Source organism: Lycium barbarum, chromosome 1 (genome assembly GCF_019175385.1).
Source record: "Lycium barbarum isolate Lr01 chromosome 1, ASM1917538v2, whole genome shotgun sequence".
In the NCBI taxonomy this organism is placed as follows: domain Eukaryota; kingdom Viridiplantae; phylum Streptophyta; class Magnoliopsida; order Solanales; family Solanaceae; genus Lycium; species Lycium barbarum.
In genome coordinates, this window is record NC_083337.1 from 169272362 (window position 1) to 169292114 (window position 19753).

The following is a 19753-nucleotide window of genomic DNA, read 5'->3' on the forward strand; positions in this document are numbered from 1 at the left end:
AAAAAAGTTAGTATAGAGAGTTTTGTATTATTATTTTTTTTATTTTTAAAGTGCCTAAATATTTTTAAAACAGCTTATAATAGATGAAAAATATAAGTCAAATATAGGAATAAGTTTGGATGAGGCAGCCTTTAGTTGGTAACCCTTAGTTGTAATGCAATCAAGACTCTAACTAAGAACTACAAAAAAAGTTACATTAGCCCTTATTATATATAGTAATTCATTTAATTTACTTACAAACATCATAATTATGTTAGGTTTTTCACTTAGAATATTATTGTAGTTACTATCTTATCTTAATAGGAGGCCTCATCCCTACACCTACATTTTTCTTGCCAAACCCTCAGGTCATGCACTCCCTACATTTCTTATTTCCCAGCTTATCCTTCATCAACTTTCTATCATTTTCGATTTTGCTATAACCTAAAAGTAGGAGTAGCTTCTACTGACACTTTAATATTCTTTTAATTAAGCAGTGAGTTTTCCGTCACGTCGCTGGATACAATATACAAACTTGTTACCTAGAACCCGTTTGGATTGACTTATAAGTTACTTATAAGTTGTTTTCAGCTTTTTTGAGTGTTTGACTGGTCAGCTTAAAGTCATTTTGTGCTTAAAATAAGCTCAAAAAAAATAATTGGGCCCATTTGACTTAGCTTATCTAAAGCAGCTTATAAGCAGAAAACAACCTATAAGCCAAAAAAAATAAGTTAGACTATCCCAACTTATTTTTTTTAGCTTATAAGCTGTTTGCAGCTTATAGGCATAAGCCCATCCAAACAGGCTCCTAATCATATTTTAAAGCCTATTTGGATGGACTTAAAAAAAGCAGCTTATAAGCTGCTTTAGATAAGCTAAGCCAAACAGGCCCAATTTTTATTTTTATTTTAAATTTATTTTAAGCACAAAATGACTTTAATCTAGCCAGTCAAACAATCAAAAAAGCTAAAAATAACTTATAAGTTACTTATAAGCCAATCCTAACGGGCTGTTAGTATTAGATACACGACTAGCATGGGCCATGGCATATGTTTAGTTGTTGACTATTTGTATTATTTCTACAATTAAATTTTAAAATTATGTAAAAGCAGCATAAACCTGAACGTATATACTCCGGAGAACTTAACAACCTAGCAAACCAACTATAGAAATCTATATATAATATAAAGCTAGGCAATAGAAAAGTGATGTGGCACCTCTCTTTGGTCAAGAATGCTATTTATTCTTTTTCTCCTTTTTTTGGTTTTCTCTCTCATTTTTTTAATTATTTCACTTTAAAATATCATCTCCATAACTCACATTCATTAATTTTCATAACTTCTACTTTTAATTAGTAATTAATAATATTCATAACATTTTTTACTTTTAAACTTCCGATATCTTCCATTTACGTGCTAGCTGTGTTAAGAAACCCAAAAGACCGTTCTTAAAGTCTCTTAAATCTAATCATTTGTTATCCTATTGATTGAATCACTAATTAAATGTAATAATTTCAGATAAGTTACAAAGCTTTCCACTTGCCCATCTTCTTCTTTTTCCATAAATATCACATAATTTTCATAATTGTGGGGATGGCTAATGCCACAGACCAGGTGATGCTTAATTCACCAGTGACAGTCAAGAAAATCATCATGGCAAATGTCAGGGTGAAGTAATACCAACTAAAGAAGCTGCTGATTCGTCTTCTTCCTCTTGCAATGTTGGGAATTGGGATTAAATTGGTCAGTTCCATATGCCAAATTACAAGGCCTGATGTACATTTTGTATTACAATCATAGTTTTCATTGTTGCTGTATAATTTTCTTTGTCCGTGATTTTTCATTGTTTCACGTTTAATGTGATTGGAAGTTTACTATATTCTTGTATTTTTGCTATGTTCTTTGTATAATGTGTATAACTGAGGACTCAAATTGGCTTTTACTTCGTGCTTTCGCACCGCCATATATTTTATCTTTAAATATTTTTGAAATGATCTTGGAATTTTTGCCTTATCCGGGCCTTAATGCATGCTAATAGCACTGCTTTCGGATTTGGGTCGGTAGGCAAAACTTCTCTACTATTATTTATCGCTTATTTTGTTAAGCTTGAGTTTATTGTGTAGTAATGTAGATACAGAGAGACAATGGGATTTAGTGCTAGATTAAACAGCGAACAATTTTGTAACATATTGTAGGAAGAAGATGATGAAAAATGAAAAGAATGTTTTTAGTTATTTTAGGGTATTCAAAAATTTAAATGTGAAAAACTATCATATATTCTCATGAGATGCATATGTTCTTTGAAAAGGTGTTGTAGTAAAAGAAGATTTCTTCTATATAATTTCAGCACTCGCAAAGATTTCCTTTGGTGAATGTCAACAAAGGCCTCTATCAAACACATATAGAGAGAGGCGAATCAATGTGCCGACTTTATGATAAACTAAAGCTACAAACACGATGAAAATTTAATAATCTAGAGAATAATGCGTTCAAAGATATGGAGTTTCTTCTCATGACAGATTTAGACGGTGTCACTTTTGAACGACCGTAAACTTTTTAAATCTTTTCCAATGTATCCTTTTTTTTTTTTTTTACTTTCTTTGTGATTGAAGTATTGATTTATATACTTTTTACTTTTATAATTAGGAGCATATAGGTTTCTTTCCTATATAATTTTCTAAACAATAAGAGGAATTTGTTCTTCCTTTTAACTATTGTTTTTATTTATGTTATTTTGGAGGAAAAATTGATGAGTGAGGAATAATTAGACCAAAAGTATCTATTTTTTTTTTTGTGATTTACTATAATTTAGAAGTTTTTTCAATCATGAATTATTATTTTATAATACTCTACGAATTTTACTTAAAAGGAGATTTGATTTGTTTAGTATTTAGACATAATTTTTATGAGTGGAAATTAGTTGAAGTATTTGTCATGTTTCATCTATTTTTATACAAACTAATTCATAAAATGATCACTTAATAAATTCATTGATATTCTTTTATGCATGATCGCGCGACGCGCGGACAAGTTAACTAGTAGAGATATATACTAGAGAGGTTTATAGAAATGGCTGCGGAGGAATGAAAGAAGCACTACATATCAGGTGTACTTGCTGAAAACAACGGCTTCTTTAGTTATTTAGCTTCGTCATAGTTTCATTAGTTTGAATACGAAGAGCTCAAAACCGGTCCCATTAGGGAACATTCTTAAAGGCGATGGACTGCTGTATAGTCGAAAGGAGCTGAAATTTACATCATGTTATTATTAGCTGTTAATCACCAAGAGCAGTTGCAGAAGTTGTTAAGCTTCCTCTGCTACTACCGAACTGTTGTTCAGTATGCTCAAACTTGCTTTAAGCAAACCAAACTCTAATGTGACCAACAAACAGAAAAATGGATATTTGTAGAAACATTACACTAAAACATAAACTACGCAAGACTCTCTTCTCTAACCATCTGAAGCGGAGGCAGATGTGCATTTATCACGAAATCGAGTCTTCCCATTTATTTCCATAACTTGACAGAACTGTCATGACTTGCAGAAGCGACCATGCCAGTCACCGGCGACTGTGCTAGAGCAGCAATAATGTTTTCATGGGCTGGAATTGTCATGCTTTTATTCTTAACCATGTTCCACAGCTTCAAAGACTAGCATGGATTCACAAAGCAAGAATGAGTAATTTGTCGATTTCAATGCCCAAGCATTTGGGTAAATTTTTAAACAACTGTACTGGATGAATATGAGATAGGTCCTGCAAACTGAATTAACATCTAACGTGAATTATAGAAATAGAGTTGGCAAAGGAGAATAATAATTTACCCTCATTCCTCCAATCACCAATAGAGCTGAAGAGCTAGGATGAAAAACACAAGAGTGGAACTGATTTCCATTTGCACTTAGCTCATGGATGCAATCGCCGGTGTTCAATGACCAAACTTTGGCAGACTCCTCACTTACTGATGCCAGTAGATCACCACTGAGATCCCAACAAAGGTAGTTCACCACTCCAGAGTGCCCCTGTGAACACATTTAGCTTGGAAGTGAGGAATCATGGCTGGAAGATAAAGAAAATACAAAATTGCCACAAACATAAATAGTTTTTGAGTAACGGTCAACGTAATCCACCACATATGGAAGTTGAAGAAAAACCTGGAAAGACTGCAGTTGCCTGTCATTATCGACGTCAAAGATTGAAACCACCTTATCCGATGCGGCTGCCAGCAGCTGACCAGTTAGGGGCTGGAATCTCACGTGTGCACGGCCTCCTTGCTATGAATAGAGACAGGAGACAAATTGAAGATAGTTCAAAGGAAAATTACCACTACAAATAAATAAAAGAGCATAATGAATATTAAAGGGCAAACCTTCGAAACTCGAGTACATGAGAATGGACTAATACTCCAGTAGCGAATCTCATTGTTGCTATCGCAGAAACAAAATAGATCATTCTTTTTCGGATGGAAATCCAATGACATAACATGAGAAGTATGCCCGGTATATGAATTCAAACAGTAGCTAGGCTGCAAAAACAAATTCAACAAGAGGTCATTTGAGTGATGAATATGTGGTAAAAAATATAGATTGGATTTGTTGAATACTACATGACACTCAGATTATCTAAAAGCATGGACTTAGTATATAAGGTCTCAGGTCGTAAGCTACTAGAGGTAAGGCCTGCTTCAACATGGTGACCAAATAATTATTCAGCAGACATATCTTTAACAATTACATTAGCAGCGTCCCACAATCTCACGGACTTGTCAAATGAAGCTGTTGCAAGCTGAGTTGAATTAGGCCTGAACTGGACATCAGTAATCAAGTATTGATGCTCTTCAGGGGTGGTCTCCGTTTGCAAGGTATCCATGTTCCACAGAACAGCCTGATAAATACACAGGAAAGGATTGATTTTATGAAAACAGGAGTGCAGCATAAAATGTTTGGTCACTAGCGAAGTATAAATTTCATTTTTGAATGAAGTTAAGACGATACAGCTCAATGGAGGTTTAACCGCTGAAAAGCAGCACATCCACCATTGGAATGAAATGAAACACTCCATCCAATTATCTCTATATGCTAAAGATGTTAGCTTCTATGGAAATGCATTCTACCTTCTTGTCATGTCCGGCACTAGCGAGCAACTTCCCATCTGATGAGAAATGACAGCAAATAACTTTATTCCTTGTGCGTATACAACCAACTTCACCGCACGAGAATCCTGAGATATTTATCGTCTTAGAAAATTTGCAACAAAACAACAAAGAATACACAAATTGCATTATCACCTTTGGAAGAGTCAGGTTTGTGCTCAGTAAGAGTTTGTTGGGGGGTAGAATTAAAAGGGACTTTTGAGTTATCTATTTGAGGATTTAGGACACAAGTTTTAAAAATTGGGTAAAAGGGATTCTAATATAATTAGGTTATGCTGATTTAAAAAAGAATATTTTTATACACCCCAAAGTTTTGCTATTTACAAACAGGCCCAACATATACAGGGTTTTTTAGCCAAAAGGGCAACAAAAAATTTCCATTGTCAGCTCATTTTTTCAGCGGGAACAGCAGCAACCCTTCCCACATTCATCTTCGTCTTCTTCCATATCTGCTTTTTTTTTTTCAATTTCAACACATTCCAGCCTTCCAAACGCCTTGCTCTCTTCAAACTAGGGTTAGATTTATCTTCATTGAACAAAAATGAAATCTGCATTTGCCTTCTTCTTCATCACTAAACCAAAGATTTTTTAATTTGTGTTACTTCTCTGTTCTTGATAGTAATTTGTTAATACATTGTTTGGGAATTTGCTTGAAAGGGGATAAACATTTCATCTCAGTGATTTAAGGTAATAATTTAACGTTCTTCATCGTTTTCTACATTAAACATTCTGTTCTTCTATATTGTTAATAAACAACTGCACGTTGTTTATAAACAACATGTAGTTGTTTATAAACAACTGCATGTTGTTTAAACAATTGGATGGTGTTTACAAAAATAACCTGCATTGCACATGGTGTTTACATAAATATCATATATTTTTTAAAATCTCCATGTAGTGTTTACACTAAAAAACTACACTATTTAAATATTCATATGTAGTTTAAACAACTGCATGGTATTTATGCTAAGAGTTTGCACTGCACATGCAGGCTCCATGTAAACAACCAAATTTGTTTAAACAACCACAAGTTGTTTGCACTGCGAACCTGCAAATAAATTATCTATGTATAAATACTGTACTTACTATAATACTGTCACAAATTCTAATATGTATCTATGTAATATCCGCAGGTGTAATTAATGGGGGACACAATACTATTAGCAGTTGATCTACATGGTGAATGGATAAAGACCTATGGGCGTTATAGTTGGAAGTCGAAGGGTGGTCTTACAGTACCGATACTAGTGAGGAGGGATGTTACGTATGATGAGTTTGTTGATATCGTCATTACTAGGTGTAAGTTATGTTGTGCGCCGAAGGATCTCTTAATCACTTACATGCTCAGCATTGTCGCAACGGAAAAAGCACATTTTTCTGAAATAAAGGATGATGATGATTTGCTCACTTATTTAGCTGATGTTGACAAAGATGGTCGTCGTTGGCCCATTCTAAGGGTAAATGTGGTTGAAATTGGGCCAATAGAAGTTCCAGAATCTGGAGAAGCAATTGGAGTGTTCCCTGGACTTCCTAGTAATACAGTAGGGCAAGAAGAAACTGGAAATTTTTCTAGATTTGATTACAATACAGCGATAGTTGAAGCTACTTCAGAGTTTCCAGATTTTGATTACAATACCGCAGGGGCAGAAAGGGCAGAAGAAGATGTAGATTATTCTATTAATCTGTCCAGTACACAGGGGGTTGAGGTCTCAACACAATGTATCCCACAGTCGTGAAGACGACACAGGATTTTTCTCGGGTCTAACTTTTAAGAAGAAACAAGAATTGAAAATCCTATTGAACCTTGCTGCCGTGAAGAATAATTTTAGTTTTGAGCAGGTAAAGAACACAAAAAAAATCTACAATGTCAAATGTGTAGATAAGAATTGCAATTGGCGACTGCGAGCTATGAAGTTTGAGGGAACCGATAGATTTCGTATTACCACATACCATAATATGCACACATGTGGAGTACAACATCTTACAAGCCATCATCGACACGCAACCGCTGAAGTCGTTGCTAAACACATTGAAAATAAGTTTATCGAGGGGAACAGTCTATCTACAAGAGAAATTAAGGAAACAATTCGTGTAGAATTGGGATGCAAGATTAGTTACTGGAAATGTTTGGCGGGTAGTTATATTGCAAAATCTTTGACAAGAGGAACACCAGAACACGGATATGAAGTTATCGATAAGTACCGTCATATGATTCATGTTACAAATGAAGGATGCAAGACAGATTTGAAGGTTGATTCTTGTGGCAGGTTCTTGTATTTTTTTGTATCCTATGGAGCTTGGATAAATGGATTTGCTTATACAAGAAAAGTCCTAGCTGTTGATGGAACACATTTGTTTGGAAAGTATGGCGGAGTGTTGGTGTCTGCTGTGGCGTTGGATACCGAAAATCACATATTCCCCTTGGCATTTTGTGTAGTTAATTCGGAGGGTGATGCCTCGTATCAGTACTTTTTTGAACAATTGCTCGAGATCGTCCCCAACACTAATGAGTTGTGCATAATTTCTGATAGACATCCATCTATAAAGAAAGCAGTTTCAAAGATTTATACTAAAGCTCATTATGGAGCTTGCATGAGGCACCTTGGTGAAAGCATCCGCAAAAACTTTCACTGTGGAGATTGGATGCACCATTTTTATGATGCAGCAAAAGCATATCGGAGGGACGAGTTTAATGATCATTTTCAACAAATCAAAGATTTGGATATGAGTGTCGCCAAATATCTTGAGGATGTTGGTTTCCACAAATGGAGTAGAGCACACTTCCCTGGCAACAGGTACGTTATAAACAACCATTGGTTGCTTAAACAAATTATATTTCCTTACACTGAACAACTTCTATTGCTTACACTAAACAACAAGAAATTGTTCAATCACTTCCTGATTGTTTACAGTGCAGATTCTTAGTTAATATGTATGTATTTCTTGATGTTCTAGGTATGATGTAATGACCACCAACATTGCTGAGTCAATTAACTCGATGTTCTTGGCGGAAAGAGAATTCCCGATTACTGCTCTATTCAATTCTATAAATTGGAGGTTTGCTCAAAAGTTTCACGAGAGGCGTATGGTGTTGGCCAACACATCAACCATATGTGTCCCTTCCGTTGAAAGAAAAATAAGAGAAAACGTAACTATAGGCAATACACTATTGGCCCATCAAATAAGCTTCCACGCTTTTAGCATCATTGGTTATGGTTCAGTGGCTATGGTTGATCTAAACAATAGAACATGTTCTTGTAGAGAGTTTGATTTGGACAAAATACCTTGTCCACATGCTATTGCAGCGATAAGAACCCAGTTCGGGGATGATTATGGATTAAGAGTTTATGATTTTGTTTCTCCATATTATTCAGTATGGTCATACAAACATGCATATGAAAAATCAATTCATCCAGTGTTATCTGAAGAATTTTGGGAGCTTCCTCCAGAGCTTTCGGAGAGTAAAATACCTTGTCCATATGTGGTGCGCAAGCCGGGAAGAAAGAAGAGAAAATGTGCACCTTCAGTCTTGGAGCGGGGTTCAAAGAAGAAGAAAAATAAATGTTCCATATGCAAAAGAGTTGGTCACAAAAGAACTACGTGTAGTCTCAGAGCGAGACAAAATGAAGGAACAAGCAGTAGTGTAGCTTCTTAAATTCGTACTTGTAACCGATTCAATCTATTTTGTACTTGAAACTGAATCAATGTACTATGTTGGCTGTTTTTGCTATTGGTCTTTACATGTGGATATTGTTTGTTATCAATTTAAAGTTTTTCCCTTAAAAGGTAGGTAAACAACTAGTGGTTGCTTAAACAGACACTAGTTGTTTAAGAAAATATCTAATTATTTATACTGGAAAATTATTGCTCATAAAAATATTGGTAAGCAACAAGAAGTTGTTCCAGCAACAATAGACAATTTGTTTAAACAAATAACGATATAATAAACAACAAGAAGTTGTTCAAGCAACTCCTGATTGCTTATACAATAACGTCATATATCGTAAAAAGTAGGTAAACAACTAGGGGTTGCTTAAACAAATACTGATTGCTTATAAGAAACAACTAATGGTTGCTTAAACAAATATTGATTGCTTACAATAAACAACAAGAAGTTGTTCAAGCAACTCCTGATTGCTTATACAATAACGTCATATATCGTAAAAAGTAGGTAAACAACTAGGGGTTGCTTAAACAAATACTGATTGCTTATAAGAAACAACTAATGGTTGCTTAACAAATATTGATTGTTTACAATAAACAACAAGTTGTTCAAGCAACTCCTGATTGCTTATACAATAACGTCATATATCGTAAAAAGTAGGTAAACAACTAGGGGTTGCTTAAACAAATACTGATTGCTTATAAGAAACAACTAATGGCTGCTTAAACAAATATTGATTGCTTACAATAAACAACAAGAAGTTGTTCAAACAACAAGAAGTTGTTCAAACAACTTCTTGTTGCTTATACAAGAATTTCAATTGGACATTTATATGAATATTTGAACATCAACCATAGCCACTGACAACAATTCAACATCAAACGAGTCGTTCAATTAGTAATTAAACCCAACTTAGTAATTTGATCACAATTGATCATCAACTGATTGACCCTACTAATACTATAACTATAACTTATTGATCAAGTGATAATAGAATCAACGTTGTTTGATTTTATGAATACTTGAACGTCAACTTATTGATTTGACAACAATTCAACATCAAACGAGTCGTTCAATTAGTAATTAAACCCAACTTAGTAATTTGATCACAATTGATCATCAACTGATTGACCCTACTAATATTATAACTATAACTTATTGATCAAGTGATAATAGAATCAACGTTGTTTGATTATATGAATATTTGAATGTCAACTTATTGACTTGATAACAATTCAACATCAATCGAGTCGTTCAATTAGTAATTAAACCCAACTTGGTAATTTGATCATGAACTGATTGACCCTACTAATACTATAACTATAACTTATTGATCAAGTGATAATAGAATCAACGTTGTTTGATTATATGAATATTTGAATGTCAACTTATTGACTTGAAACAACTGAATATCCAACTTCCCGTTTGATGGATTTTAAAGTAAACAATCCATAGTTGTTTAAGCAGCCCCTAGTTGTTTATTATAAGCAATCAATATTTGTTTAAGCAACCCCTAATTGTTTACCTACTTTTTACGGGATATGAGGTTATTGTATAAGCAATCAGGAGTTGTTTGAACAACTTCTTGTTGTTTATTGTAAGCAACAATTATTTGTTTAAGCTATCACTACTTGTTTAAAAAAAAATTTATAAGCAATAATTTTCCAATATAAATAATTAGATTTGTTTAAGCAACCACTAGTTGTTTACTTACTTTTTAAAGGAAAACTTTATACTGTAAAAAAACCTACTTTTTATGAATAGCGCAAACAACTACTGTGAATGTTTAAGCAACCACTGAAGCTGTTAAACAACATCATGTTGTTTTAGTAAACAACCATCTATAAAGAGCGTAAACAACTACTGTGAATGTTTAAGCAACCACTGAAGCTGTTAAATAACTTCATGTTGTTTTAGTAAACAACCATATATAAACATCATAAAAAGATCCATAGCATCTTCTACAAATTATCCATAAATAGTCATCATACTTCCATATCAAGAAATAGTAACAAAAAGATCCACCACAAATTTATCAACAAAAATTATCCCAACAAACACATCCCTAGTTTATGGTTCCACTCTTTCCTTGCTCTTATCAATGTCAAGAGGCTTGTAAATATCAGGCAGTAGATTTGTCACACTTATTCTCTTCTTCGTTTTACGTGCACCAGCAGTAAATGGAGTTCTTATGTATTTGGAATTCCTTAACATCCTCCTAGGCTCGAGTTTTTTATTCAAGGTAGATAATTCTTCTACAAGTTGTTTGACAGACTTCCCCATTTCTTTGAACTCCTCCTCCATTTTAGAAATTTTCAGTTCCAATTGTCTTTGTTTCTCCGCACAAGTGAGACATTCACAGGAGCACTTCGCATTTGAAGGACAAACACCAAAAGATCCTGCACCAACTCCTCCTTCACTATACTGACCACTAGAATCAAAGTTGACTGGACTACCAACAAATCTGTCACCAGCATTCACTAAAGGGCTCTGCGGGTTCCTTTCATCACCCGTCCCTCTTGGAGTGTTTCTTTCTGCACCCCCACCCCTTGGTGGGCTCCTTTCCTCTGCCCTACTCCTTACTGGGATCCTGTCCTCACCACCAACCTCCCTAGCTCCTACTTCACCCGTTGTGATTGTTGTCACCCCAATCAATTCTGCTTTTAACATATCAATTTTTTCATCGGCTTCCTCACTGGAAAATGGCTCAAGGTCCTTCATGTATTTTTCCCTTTTTTCTGCATTTGTAGGAATCAGGAAAGGGTGCACTACCTGCATAGAAAGAACAAAAAATTCAATGTTATGATCTTCCTTTATAAACAACATCATGTATATTAAACAACTGAATATTGTTTAGTTCAAACAAGCACAAGTTGTTTAATCAAGTCTTAGATTGTTTAAAAAAGTCTTAGGTTGTTTAACAAGTTTTAGAGACTTACGTTTTCATCAGTGGTACTGAATGGATCCATAGATTTTTTTAGGCCTCCATACGACATCCACCTTAGCATACGTGGCAATGTCCTCTCAGGGGGAACATTCTTAGCATTTCGTTGAAGTTTCGGAATAGCTTCAAAAGCCCAAGCCTAAATTACGTAACAATAAATTACAATCAATATAAATATTAAAAGCAAAATAATATTAAAAAAAAAATATTTAGTTACCAGGAATGCCCATGGGAAGCCGTAGAGGTTGTATTCAGATTTTATTGGTTTTGCATGATACTCAACAGTCAAAAGATAGCTTTTGAGACCCCACGGATATTCGTTGAAGACAGAGGGCTGGCAAGCTAGCTTGGTCATGTCGGCATCAACACTTGATGATATATCTCTTGCACATAAGATGCAGTGATAGAACCAAACCAAGGCAAGTGAAAACTTATAATATTTTGGTGTTTCAGGTGATTTGATCTTTTCAAGGAGGAAGTTAGCAGTAACAGTTTTTCCTTCCTTGGAAACAAATTCCCATAATGGTTCACCCTTCTTCACCCAACTAGCCAATGCCTCTTCAGAAGGAAAAGGGTGACAGCGTAGTCCCGTCATCAAAGCAAATTCCCTTAATCCAAAACACACAGGCATATTTTCATATTCAAACCACAACTCCATCTTTTTCTGACAAATGATGCGTCGGAGTAGAAGACCACGAACTATCATCGACCCAAAATTTACCCGCTGCATCGGAATATCTATAAAATGCCCAAAACAACTTTTTTTGAACCTATCTAAAATACCTTGTTCTACCAGAAGTCCTCTAAATTCAAGAAATGCTTTTCCTCCTAGAGGTGACTTTACAAAAATCTTTCCCGGAATATCACCGTGCGCGGAATAATGTGTCTTGAAGCTATATTTTGTAAGATCAATGGACTTGATGCATTCGGGAATCTCAGTATCAGAATCATCAGCAAACTGTACATGATTATAAAATTGATTAATTAAAAGAAAGTATAAAAAAGCCACAAACATATGTTGTTTTAACTGGTGGTAGTTTAAACAACTAGTTGATGCTTAAATAACAACCGTTTGTTTACAATAAACAATTAGTAGGTGTTTAAGCATCCATCAGTTGTTTGAACTGGGGGTAATTTTCTAAAAAATAGTAAATGGATGCTAAAACACCTACTCTTTGTTTTCACTAATGCCAATTTAAAAAAACACTCACATTTGATCTTGAAGGGGCAGCATTCTCATCATGTAATACTTTTTTTCTTTGTTCGAAAAGTACATGATTTGTTTCTTCTTCCCTTTCTTCTCCACTTTCATTTTCTTCTTGTTGATCCGTTGATTTCTCATCTTCTGCATTTTCTTCTCCACTTTCATTTTGTCCTTCCTGATGCGTTGATTCCTCATCTTCTACACTTTCTTTTCCACTTTCATTTTTATCTTCCTGATCTATTGATTCCTCATCTTCTACACTTTCATCTTCTCTAACTAAACCACGAGCTGATGAGGTCAATTCTTCTGTTTCCTGAGCTTGTGGAAACCTATCCGCTTCTCCAGCAGAAGCAGGCTCCTCTTCCGTTGACCTAGCCTTTTTTCTAGGCCTTCTTTTATAACCTTTTTGATTTTTTGTTTCCATTTTATCTACATACATAAAGCATTATAAAATTATCAACAATAGACCAAATGAATAAACTTCTCGAAGTTATAAAATAAACACAAGTTGTTTAAACAACCATCGATTGTTTAAACAACCATCGATTGCTTAAACAACCATCGATTGTTTACACATAGAAGAAATTCTGAAACAATAGCAGCCACAAAATAAAATATTTCTTGCAAGCATAAAGCTAAATATAACACCAATTTGAAAAAGAAAAGAATTTGATCAAGCATCTTAAGATGCTAGAAGTGTTTTAATCTGTTTTTTCCATCAAACATCATTATTTGGGACTCGGAAACATCTAACGCTAACAAAAGTTCAGAAAAAAAAAATCTTTCTAATCATACTTTTTCCTCCATGAATTAACAAGAAAAAACACCCAAGAAAGTGCTAGAACAAAATCACCAACAAGTTGTCTTAGCCAATTATGAGCCAAATCCTCAAGCTTCCTCTCAAGATACACTCTCCATAATCCCATTGCTACATGAAGACAATCACAACCTTTCGCGAAAAAACTCTGAAATTCCCTCTCCTTAACAAAAGACACCACAAATAACAATAACCCAATGACACATAACATCAATCCAACAAATAAATCAGATGTTTTAATCACCAATTAGTCATGTGGGATTGACCCTAATAACTTTTTGGCTGTTTCAGTACCATGTCCAAGTACATAAACTTCATTCAAATAGAACATTGTTACAACTGCTATTAGTGAATGTAGAACACAAACTATAAAGAAATCAAATGATCCCATTCACTAAAATTCACAAAACTCAAAAACCCATTTTTCAGAATTTACAATCTTTTTGAGACTCAAATTGATTTTAGACTAAAACCCCAAAAAACTCCGTTTTTAGAGTTTACAAAAAGAACAAATCATATAGAGACCCAAATTGATTTCAGACTAATTTATAATAGTGAATGGTAAGATAAAGTTTACTGGATCGATCGACCAAGAAAACATAGGAAAAACAAAAACCCCATGTCTTAAATGAGCATAAAAACAATAGAAATTAGAATAAAAATAAATGCATACCTCAAAAAACTCGAATTTGCAGAGAAAGAATGTTCTTGGAGGAGAAACCAGTAAAAAAAATGGTTAAAGAGAAAAAAGTGGAGAGGAGATAGAGAGAAGAAGGGGAAGAACTGAAGAAGAAGAAGAAGAAGAAGAAGAAGAAGAGAAGAGGAACGGGCAGCAGCTTTGTTGGGAGCTTTGTTGGGACAAAGTTTATTTCCAACTTTGAGAATGGAACGTTGGTTTATTTCCAAAGTTTTTAAATTTTAATTTTAACCACCAAGTTTTTAAATATTTTAATTTAACCCCAATCTCTTCATAATTATATAATTATAACAAAAGAAATAGAAATCCCTTTTTTTACATTTCACTCTCAAAGAGCTTTTTTAGCTCATTTTCCCGAGTTTGTTTCTGTTGTTGAGAGGAGGATTGTTGTATTTGGGCCATTTTCATCTGTTAAAACAAGTCATTAGTACACAAGCAGTTTGAAGGAGAACATTGTAGCAGTTTGTCACGTCCTTAGTCTTCAACTAAGCGCACGTGCGGCACTTGACAACTCGCTCACGTTCTTGCACAACTTGCTCACGATCTTGCTATGCCAAGTCAGCCTAGATTACTACACTTAAGATCACTAAGGGAATAGTAATTAAGAAAGACAAGAGAATTTTGCTAGAAGGAAGCTTTGTATTAGAGAGAACTTGAATTGTTTTTCTTGATGGTTTTTACAAATGAATGACCCTTCTATTTATACTACTCACCTAGGGACTAATATGTAAATAATAATAATTATACAAGTCCCTACATATTTGCTAATAAGCCCCTATTCTAGAAATCTCTACACAACTAGAGTATTCCAAGACTTTCCATGCAAATCCATGAAATTCTAGGGTCTTCCAAGGAAAACCTCCCTATATCTCTAGAATCTTCCCATAATAACTACTCTTCCTCTTATATAATCATTCCACATGGCAAATATATGTGCCAAGTGGCACCTATGTGGCATGATGACATGGTGGGTCCTCACACTCTCCCCCACCTGATGGTGCGACGACCGCGACGCACTGCTGCTGTGTAAACTCTCGAATCTTGTCTTTAAAATGCCACAAGTCTTCATACTTCCCCCATGCGGCCTCCTCCGGTGATTTCCCCTTCCAATATATGAGGAACATGGCAGTGCCTTTTTGCCCTTGTTTCCGTCTGGCCTAGTAGTCAATGATAGATTCAATCTCCCTATCGTGTGAGGCGGTGATAGTAATCGAGGCATGACTTGACCCTTTCCCGGTTCATGCTCCAACTCAATCTTGTGATCCAGCTCACGCCTAAGAGGCAAGCTCTTAGGTAGCTTTTCGGAAATACCATCTTTGTTTTCTTCGAGCAAATTATCTATCCAAGGCGGCGGTGTCTCTTGGGTACCATTATCTTCCTCCAAACTTGTAGTGGTTGCCATGAATGTTGGCTCCTCTTCCTTGAGCCCCTTGACAAGTTGCATAGCTGAAAGTTGTGCATGGCCCTGTCCATGCGACATAGTCACTGTAGGCACCATGCAAGCGCCTTCTCGCTCCATGACCAAGAGATGTTGGAGGTAGGGATCGATCATCGCGTGGCAATGTGTAAAGAATTCTTGCCCCAAAACAATGTCAAAAATATCCATAGTAGTGGCGGTAAAATTTGTCATACCTTTCCAATCGCCCAATTTGACACTAACGCCATTAGCTACACCACGAGCATTTTCTGGCTTAGCATTCACGGTCTTGACGAAGGCGTTAATTGGAGTGAGCTTCAACTCTAGTCTCTTCGCTGCGGCCTCGGTTACAAAATTATGAGTCGCCCCAGTATCTACCAGTGCACGATCGGCCTTGTTATTAATGGTGAGATCCACGTACTGGTTTTTATTATCATTGGTTTGACTATCTTGCTTCGCGACAGCGCCACATAGTCTAATCGTCCCCAACTGTGCGATTCTCGTACTTTGTGTTTGCGGCTGCTCGTGACTTGCACGTACCATAGCGCTAATGTTCTTCAGGTCAGGGCAATTTTTGAAGATGTGCGGCCCTCCACATAAGTAGCATCCCTTCTTCTCGTTCTGCGCCTTCTTTTCAACATAACCCTGACGACCACCTGACTTCTTGCCGTCGAACTTATTTGCATTTTGAGTCTTGGAGTATTGTTGTTGCAACTCCTTGCTCTCGCCACGGTCTCCCCCATCTTTGGCATCGTTACCCCTTGACTCATTGCCTTGGCTTTTGTCGTGCTTGTCGTGCCTGAAGTCCATCAAAGTCTCGGCCTCCACTATGGCTTGGTCTATGTCTGCGACTTGACGGCGTTGCAACTCCTGCTTAGCCCAATTTTGCAACCCGTCTATAAAGTGAAACAACAAGTCATCGCTAGTGCGATTGGGAATTTGAAGCATAAGGGTGGTGAACTCCTTGACATAGTCGCGGATGCTCCCTGTCTGCTTCAACTCTCTAAGTTTGCGCCTTGCCTCGTACAAGACATTATTTGGAAAGAACTGTCGCTTGAACTCATGCTTGAACTGATCCCACGTGTTGATTGTGCATAGACCTCTGTCAGCATCGGTGACCTTTCTTCTCCACCATAACATGGCAGTCTCTGTTAGGTACAACACAGCGGTGTTGATCTTGGCCTCATCGTCCCTCACTTTTCCATGCCTGAAATAATTCTCCAAGTGCCAAAGAAAGTTCTCCACCTCTTGTGCATCACGAACCCCTTTGAACACTGGTGGCTTGGGAGCCTCGATCTTAGCCTCTCTCGTCCCGACAACATTGTTGGCTGCCTCGGTCACACTAACATCAATCTGCCCTTCCAGTGCCACTATCTTTGCCTTCATGGCATCAATAGTACTTAACGCCTCCATGAGTCTGCACTCTAAGGCAGTGATGGTTTGCTTTACCTCAATCTCAGCCTGCATGTGCCCTTCCAAGTCATTTCGGATGCTTTCAATCTCTTCAAGAGTATGCCCCTCAAGAACGCTAAGAGTGCCCTCCATCTTGCCCAAACGTTGGCCAAATATATTGATGGCGTCCATCCCCACGTTAACCTTCATAACCCACTCTTTACCGAGTGAGACGTCTTCGAACAGGACCTCCATGTCATCCTCGCTCGCCTCAACGGTAGATGGTTCTTGGGATGTAAGCCCTTCATTTGGCACAACCTCTGGCAGCACCTCCTGGCTCTTGTTGGCGTCATTCCTCTTTTTATTATGATCTTTCTTGCCAGCAGCATCCTGGATGACATTGGCTTGGGTTTTAGCAGCGTTGATTTTTCCGTCGTTTGCCATTCCCTCAGTCGTAACCTTCGCTCTGATACCACGTTGTCACGTCCTTAGTCTTGAACTAAGCGCACGTGCGGCACTTGACAACTCGCTCACGTTCTTGCACAACTTGCTCACGATCTTGCTATGCCAAGTCAGCCTAGATTACTACACTTAAGATCACTAAGGGAATAGTAATGAAGAAAGACAAGAGAATTTTGCTAGAAGGAAGCTTTGTATTAGAGAGAACTTGAATTGTTTTTCTTGATGGTTTTTACAAATGAATGACCCTTCTATTTATACTACTCACCTAGGGACTAATATGTAAATAATAATTATTATACAAGTCCCTACATATTTGCTAATAAGCCCCTATTCTAGAAATCTCTACACAACTAGAGTATTCCAAGACTTTCCATGCAAATCCATGAAATTCTAGGGTCTTCCAAGGAAAACCTCTCTATATCTCTAGAATCTTCCTATAATAACTACTCTTCCTCTTATATAATCATTCCACATGGCAAATATATGTGCCAAGTGGCACCTATGTGGCATGATGACATGGTGGGTCCTCACAAGTTGCAACTAAAATGGAAGAGCCTCTTTGAATCTACAGAAAGACACATCACTGTTTAAAAATCATACACATCCTCACACACAGCCGGAAGGAACGATTTTAAAGGCGCTCTCAAAGACAGCTGCAAGGAAAGGCATGTCAACTGCTCAAGACGGCTGTGATGATGGCAATTATTCTGAAAGATGTACAATCTATTAGCAAAGCAAGTGCTAGCACCTAGCCAAAAGCTAAGGCTTTATTGCATTTTGGTTGAGATCTAGGCCTCAATTTTCTGATAATTAGTTTTCAATTCCATCAGCCTTACGACACATAATCCTGGCACTTTGGTGGCTAAGAACCAAGAAACATTTATTTGTAGACTCCCTAGGCCACAAATTCCCACTAGTCTGCAACGTTTGTTCTTGCATCATAATATGGAAAGGTTTATCCGAAAGGGCATAGTAAAGGTGAAGGGCTTGGTGAGCTCAATATTAGTTCAAAGTTTAAGAATCTAGATGCAGTGAAGCACTGCTACTCACTTGTTCAATGGTCTCCATCACAGTTTTAAGGGCCCCCTTGTTTTCCAAAGGTAGGTTGAAGTAAATGTATACCAATGCACCAGGAAAGGTAAGCAAGAACTGTAAATGTCAACCCAAGAGAACTTACTCTATATAATGGAAGTGAAGTAATCACGGGTTCCAACTAAAATTTTCACACAAATCACATAATACAACTTAGAATCTAACTAATTGTACCCGAAAAAATGCAAATAAAATCAGAAAATACTAGGATAGTACGCCTCGTCATCAATAAAACAAAATTACCACCTTATAACGGTACAATAGTACAAGACAAGATAAAATCCCCCCTAAATCATACCCACCTAGGAAATTCCCCTAGGTTCCTTTATTGAGTGTTATGGGGCACAAGATGACAGAGAGCTCATGGCTCTGCCCATGGCAACTATAACACGAAGGAACCGAGAGTAACATCCTCAATTAGGTATAAAAAAAACAAGTCTAATGAAATTGAACCTGGGAATCACGAGAACTCATGATAAGGAACAAAAACCCTCAAAAAATGGCCGTGTGTTGACCGCCAATGGCGGCCTGAAATGAGGTGGAAGGGTCGGGGTGGTGAAATGAAGAATGGGGGGTGGAATGCATATTTTTAATAAGCTTCCACCCTTATTTTTTTTAAATTAAATAACTCCTAATTTTCTTGTACTTGTCAATTTTTGCAATTTTCAAATCATAAATAACTCGTATTTTTTCATTTAATCATGTTTCTCTATGCTAACAAACACTACCTAAAAAAAATTTCACCTACCCCCCCCCCCCCCCCCCCCAAAAAAAAGATACATAAACAAATTTACTCCCTTTTGTCACAAGTTGTTTCACGTTATTACTGCCCGAAAAACTAAAAAAATCTTTCATTAACTACATATTTTTCAAATATGTTCTCAACATTTAAACTACTTCATCAAGATCAGATTATAATTTCTTTTTATGTAATTC

General features: G+C 36.4%; 2 protein-coding genes across 3 annotated transcripts; both read right to left on the reverse strand.

Annotated features, from left to right (window-relative positions):
• Nucleotides 1-3209: 3209 nt before the first annotated feature.
• Nucleotides 3210-19410, reverse strand: LOC132607240 (transcriptional corepressor LEUNIG_HOMOLOG-like). 2 transcript variants are annotated; one of them, XM_060321132.1, is made up of 9 exons: nucleotides 19271-19410; nucleotides 14811-14862; nucleotides 5264-5293; nucleotides 5090-5196; nucleotides 4711-4860; nucleotides 4346-4501; nucleotides 4131-4250; nucleotides 3801-3998; nucleotides 3210-3628 (listed from the first exon to the last, which is right to left on the reverse strand). In XM_060321132.1, exons 1-9 carry the CDS (start codon nucleotides 19289-19291, stop codon nucleotides 3485-3487), a joined length of 978 nt encoding a protein of 325 aa, XP_060177115.1. In that variant the 5' UTR covers nucleotides 19292-19410; the 3' UTR covers nucleotides 3210-3484. The 2 variants fall into 2 exon arrangements, with proteins under 2 accessions (XP_060177115.1, XP_060177124.1); XM_060321141.1 differs by lacking the exon at nucleotides 19271-19410 and adding an exon at nucleotides 18326-18842.
• LOC132626653 (uncharacterized) lies at nucleotides 10692-14536 on the reverse strand. The gene is made up of 5 exons (XM_060341603.1): nucleotides 14431-14536; nucleotides 12948-13369; nucleotides 11954-12694; nucleotides 11732-11875; nucleotides 10692-11564 (listed from the first exon to the last, which is right to left on the reverse strand). The coding sequence occupies exons 2-5, from the start codon at nucleotides 13362-13364 to the stop codon at nucleotides 10863-10865; spliced, it is 2004 nt and encodes a 667-aa protein (XP_060197586.1). The 5' UTR covers nucleotides 13365-13369; nucleotides 14431-14536; the 3' UTR covers nucleotides 10692-10862.
• Nucleotides 19411-19753: the final 343 nt, after the last annotated feature.